The sequence below is a fragment of the Euprymna scolopes genome, chromosome 9 (genome assembly GCF_053919585.1).
Source record: "Euprymna scolopes isolate OS-2025 chromosome 9, ASM5391958v1, whole genome shotgun sequence".
In the NCBI taxonomy this organism is placed as follows: domain Eukaryota; kingdom Metazoa; phylum Mollusca; class Cephalopoda; order Sepiida; family Sepiolidae; genus Euprymna; species Euprymna scolopes.
This window is the reverse complement of record NC_136490.1, coordinates 38,805,184-38,811,143: the sequence shown is the minus strand read 5'-3', so window position 1 is coordinate 38,811,143 and position 5,960 is coordinate 38,805,184. Positions and strand designations below refer to the sequence as shown.

Below are 5,960 nucleotides of genomic sequence, written 5' to 3'. Positions count from 1 at the left end.
CCAGGTGTTTTTTTTTTTTTTTTTTTGCTTTTATCATTTTTATTTTTACGCCGCATGGCGGTGATAATCCTTGGGACGTTTTAATAAATAAATATATTTCTTTATTAAAAAATGTCTGAACTAGTTTTGGTCTTAAAACCGTTAAAGTTTGAACTTAAAGTGTGTGTATATGTATATATATATATATATATATATATATATATATATAGTAATAGTTACTGGTCTATTTTTTTTTTGGCCTTTTGGCCAAGATCAAAGTGTAGTATCTGTTCTTCAGATGCTGCACTTCCATTTCTTGTTTTCTTTCTGTGGAGGAACAGTCCTTCACGACTGAGACAATTTTTATTTTTGTACCTTTTCTCCGCGTTAAAAAACGACCCTGGTGTCTAACTCTGTCCCGAGGGGAGGCATTGTAAATAGGTATAATGATTAGTAGTCAGATGTACACCTAAACAGAAAAAAGGTTTAAGGCTCCAAAAATTCATACTAGAATTGTTCATAAGAAGCCGTGGCGGAATGGAAAAAGTACTAAGTAAAACTTCAGTTGTAAGTGACACTCTTTTGGAGTTCGAAGGTTCAATCTTCGATGTGGGCGATACAAAGCATACAATTGCAATTACTTGTGACTCCTACCTGGTCATGGCTAACGGAATGAGAGCATTCTAAACCCTTTAGATTAAAGAGGTTCATTCAAAATTCGTGCAGACTCCTGGGTCTGACAGAAAGATTTACAAGTTTGACAAGATACACCTGAAAAAGTCGGAGGTTATATTGATCGAAATGTCGTGAAAATAACTCCGAAGATAAGAATACTAGTCCGAATAATCCAAATAATTTTCTTCTTCCCAATGATCCACTTTATCTTCTTATAGTTTTTTTTCTTGTGATCTTTGCTTGGGCTTGTTGGATTTCAGGATCAGAATTCCTCTGGTTCTGGTCGACTGTATAGCTCAGTGTTATTTCGTTAATTTCATCTCTATTGAAAATAAAGAACTATCAACGTATCAGAAATCGTCTTTCATTTAATATTGAAGAATATTTTTCAGTTATTGATTTTTGTTACAGACACTAAATTGATATTTTCAAAGCGAATTGGGAATAAAATTACCATTGGTTTTGGTCTAATGAAATAAATGTTTAAATAAAAATCAAAAGCACCTGCTACAAATGAAAAAAAATTTAATAATTGAATGACAAAAAAAAAAAAAAAAAATTTTAGAAAAAAATGATTTCTCTTTCGTGTCAGTTTAGCTTACAATAAAAATATCCGTAAGGTATTTTTCATTTTAACTGTTAGCTTTCAGAGATCAAGTAGCTCTCTTCCTGAAACTAACATTTAATTACTTTATTAATCGAGTTTTATTTAGTAATGTGTAGTAAGATTGTAAATCTAAAAAACAAAAATGGGTTTAAGACTTTCAAAATTCATGCTAGAATCGGCCACAAGATCTCATGCCGTCATGTATAAAGTATTAAGTAAAAGTTCAGTTCTCAGTGACACTCTCCTAGGGGTCGAAGGTTTAATCTTCATTACTCTATTATTCAAGTGCTTATTTAAGGACTTTTCATACTTCTCAAATGTTGAGTCTCAAATGTCACTCAAAAGTTAAAGGTGATATTTTTCCATTAAACACGCATACACATATCTATATTACAATAAAAAAAAATACGAGCATGAAATGTAATATGATTAAGCTTAAACATGGAAAAGTAAAGGACTAATTGTTAAAACTGGAAAAGAAAAGGACAAGATATTCTAGTAAAAAATATAAATTCATAACTTAAAATATTGCAACATTAAGAATTGATTATATAACGTTATAAATTGAATTTTAAAAAATGCATGTCAATGTTGCAGTGTATAAATAAAAATATTAATGACATGTATGAGTAATATATATATATATATATATATATATATATAAATTCGTATTCCTGTCTGTTTGTTTGTTTGTTTGTTCCCAATTTGATTAATATATAGAAAAGGTCCGTTTGTTTAGTATTTCATTTATTTCTATATATAGTATGATTCTTTAAAAAAAATACAATCAAGAGGTCACCTCATTTGTTCATTATATTAAGGAAAATCAATTGTACTAAATAGTTGTATGTTAGTTTAAGTTTCTAGCGATACAGTTGTTTTAAGTGTTCTATTTAAGATTGTTATTTCATCAACTCTAAATAACAATTATATTGATAATATATTTAATTAAATTTATTTGGAATTATTTCCGACATCGATTTTTTTATGAAACGAGCAAAGTTATTTCCCCTGGTGAGTTTTTTTTTTATACGTTCCGAAGTTCGAAAGATAAAAAAACAAACTCTTCCCAAATAAATTAATTTGGTAATCGCAAGACGTTTCTAGCGTGAAAAAATAATTTCGTGTAGACAGAAAGATGTTTTGCTTTATTTTTAAATATTTGATACTCTTGCATAATTTGACCCGGATTCTCGGGAATTCCCGTCAAGCATGGATCGGGTGAGATCGGCAATCATCGGTTTAAGCCGAGCGTTGTAACAGACACTTGAAAAACAAACAAACCGGAAAAAATACAAATGTAAATAATCACAAATAACAAAAACCTACCTTTAAAAGGACTGAAAATATTTTTCATTTATTTTATTTTATATATTTTGTTTTTTTGTTTTGTGCGAAATATTTATCAACAAAAAGTTTTTTGTTTTTTTTTCCTTCAAGAAAAGATAAAAGTTTTACTTTTTTTCACCGTAAATTCTTAGGTGTAAGTACAAGTTTTTTTTTGTTGTTTTCTTTCCAAGACTTTTTCTTCAGTCAAGTTATTTTTTTTTTTTTGGGGGGGGGGGTCCACAGAAATTATATATATATATATATATATATATATATATATATATATATATATATATATATATTAAAGAAAATATGTAAAAAAAAATGTTTACGAAAAGCGTAAATTGTTAGATGAAAGTACAGGAAAAAAAAGGTTTTTTTTTTTTTTTTTTTTTTTTTTTTTTTCAAGAAATCTTATTTTTATCTTATTTTATTTTTATTTTTGCCGGTGGAAGAACTTTCTAGAGATAAGGATATTTCCTTAGGAATCTTTCACTTCGGTCGACTGTTGAATGCCCATCAACGGCAAAGAGAGGGGAGATAGGGTAAAGGAAATGTGTAAGTGTGCTCCGATATAATACCGCTTACCCTTCGCATATTTTTGAGGGTAGCCATTTTGGACGCCCATAAATAAATGATTCTTACTATTGTTAGAATCTTAACTGGTGGAGAGGGTATCACATACTTTTTTAGGGGGGGGGGGCGCGATTACATTTACATGTTTTTATCTGTTCTTTTATTTTTGAAATTGTTGTGTGTGGGGGGGTATCGATCGACGTTACCCACGATGAAAATGATTGATATCCTTAGTATAGTAGGTGTGTTAAAAACGAAACTTTGTCGACCCCGACAATGCTGAGTACCCTTGCTAGTATATATATATATATATATATATATATATATGTCTGTGTGTGTGTGTGTGTGTGTGTGTGTGTGTGTGTGTGTGTGTGTGTGTGTTAAATAAGGATTCGTATATATATAAAAAGGAAATAGAAGTGAATAAAAATATTTCCACAGAAATATTCTTTATTCATTTATTAAGCTCAATGCAATTACAGAGCATATAATGAATGAATGACAAAAGTCTATATTCCAAATTTCCTGATGTTGACCATCTTACAATTTATTCCTTTAATTCAGTTGACACTTACAATTCTTGACAGTATCTGTTTGTCACCTAATAATCTATATTATTAGGGGATTGTTCAAGATAGTTGTCTGATTATTATTTTATTTTTTTATTCATTTTTTTTCAACTTTTCAGAAATGGATCCAGATACACAGCAAGAATATGTTCAAGCATCGAAGTTACAATCTCTGCATTGACAGTCGTGATGTCCAGTCGCAAGGCCTCATTGCCATGCCTTGCGACGAATCCGCACGGACACAGCAGTGGAAGTTTCTTGTTAACTAACATAGAAGACGGACTGCTCTCCTACCTTTCCTTCCATCACCATGAAAAATATTCTCCTTTCAACCCCCTCACCCATCTGCTTTCATACTACAACATAATAATAGTATGAGCACCACCAACTCCGCCTCCTCTCATCAGAGTTGGCTGGCCAGCATTTTACCTTTTCATCATCCAATGGTCAGTCAATTTGTACAATTGTATAAAATTCGCAATGACATTGTGGTGTGGACATTTTTTTTTTTTTTAATCCTTAATTGTTCACCGCTGAGAAGAAAATATGTTTAAGCATCTTGTGCCAGTTTTCAGTTGTGGGAACTGAACATTTCGGCAAAGACAAAAGAAAAAAAAAAAGAAAAAAATACCTGCTTTTTTTTTTTTTTTTTTTTTTTTTTTTGACCCTTTTATTTTATTTTTAATTTGCAGGGAAGATTGTGATTATGTTTTTTTTCTAGGTCATGCAGATGATGATAATGATGATGACGACATTTAACCATGTTTCCAAGAAACATTTTTGAGTTGCAAATTTGTTGCAATAGTTAAGCAGTTGGAATGGAATGAAATAAGCTTACTTTATCCATTGATTTATTCCCTTTGGATACCAAACAAATTCCGTGCTTGCATAGATTATTAATCTTTTAAACCAACGCATTTCTGGTGAAAACATTATTACGTATTTACGTGTCATTTCGAAATCGGTACAAATAATTCCAAAAATTGTGAAAAATGATCCAGTAGAAGACGTGCTAGATCTATTTTTCAGAAAATAATCGTAACAAGTAACTGTTGGGCACTTTTTATTTTTCAATGGCGGTTTTCAAAGAAAGCAAAGGACCTAAGTCAGCTTGTCATACAGAATTTGTCTCACAACTCTTCCATCTTAAAACGTACGTTAAAATTCATTAATTAAATAAATTCGGTGTTTACGTGTAATTATTTTTCTACTGGCTCATTTTTTATAATTTTTGGAATTTATACTAATTTCTAAATGACACGCAAGTACGTAATAGTGTTTTCACCTAAAAAATGCATTGGTTCAAAATCTCACCAATCTACAAAAACATCACAAATTCTTCTATTAAACTTTTTAAAATTACCAAGTTCTCTGTAAAGTCGTAAGGCTGTAGGTTGGGGACTTTACGCCAAGATCACTTTCTTTGCTTTCCAATATTTAAATTGCGAGGGACGGGGAGTGAGGGGGAGAGGAATTCTATCTAAACTTATAATAATTTTGAATTCTGTGATGTCTATTATGACAGAAATTTCATCAACTTTGTTATTTCGACTTTGAGCTCAAATTTTAATTAACTCGCACTTTAATCATCAAATTACCAAATATAGAATGAAAGAAAATAGAAAGTGAAATATTTTTTAAAGGACGACTTTCAAAGTGTGTTGCAGCTCCTGGGGGCAACACAGCTTCCAAGAGAGCTGCAAAGATATTTGAATAATTTAATACAGTGATGCATCTTATTGTTACGTACTGTCTTGAAGGAGGATAATCGAAGACAGCTCTTTAACAATAATCTTGCTTTTATTCCACTATTTTTTTTTTGGGGGGGGGCATGCATTCATAATACACACACCTATATATATATATATATATATATATATATATAGTAAATTATGAAAGTATATGGCAATTAAGCTATGCAGAAGATTCTGTGTAATTTAACTGCCATATATTTTCATAACTTACTGCCTAGCTCTACTTGGATATTGAGCACTATTGAAGTAAATACTGAAAATTGATCCATAGAATATATTTACTTGTAACATTTTATGTGGATATATCAAATAATTATATATATATATATATATATATATATATATATATATATATAACAATAATAAATAATTAGGAAAGTCAAATTTATTATTACTGATATAGAAAGAGACTTTTGTACATATGAAGGGTTTAATATTTTGATTTGGTTTCGAAACAAGTTTTTAAACAAT

The 5,960-nt window shown here is 30.1% G+C and overlaps 1 protein-coding gene and 1 pseudogene across 2 annotated transcripts in view; both read left to right on the top strand.

Moving 5' to 3' along the window:
* The window catches only part of LOC145284505 (polypeptide N-acetylgalactosaminyltransferase-like), an 848,687-nt gene extending 844,466 nt beyond the window's left edge, over positions 1-4,221 (top strand). For both annotated transcript variants that reach the window (XR_013868854.1, XM_080133386.1), the window contains one exon: positions 3,855-4,221. Coding sequence is in view for 1 of the 2 variants with exons in the window: in XM_080133386.1 (XP_079989512.1) it covers positions 3,855-4,004 (150 nt within the window). In the remaining variant the exon portion in view is untranslated. The remainder of the gene's footprint in view (positions 1-3,854) is intronic.
* Positions 226-359, top strand: LOC145285412 (U2 spliceosomal RNA; annotated as a pseudogene).
* Positions 4,222-5,960: the final 1,739 nt, after the last annotated feature.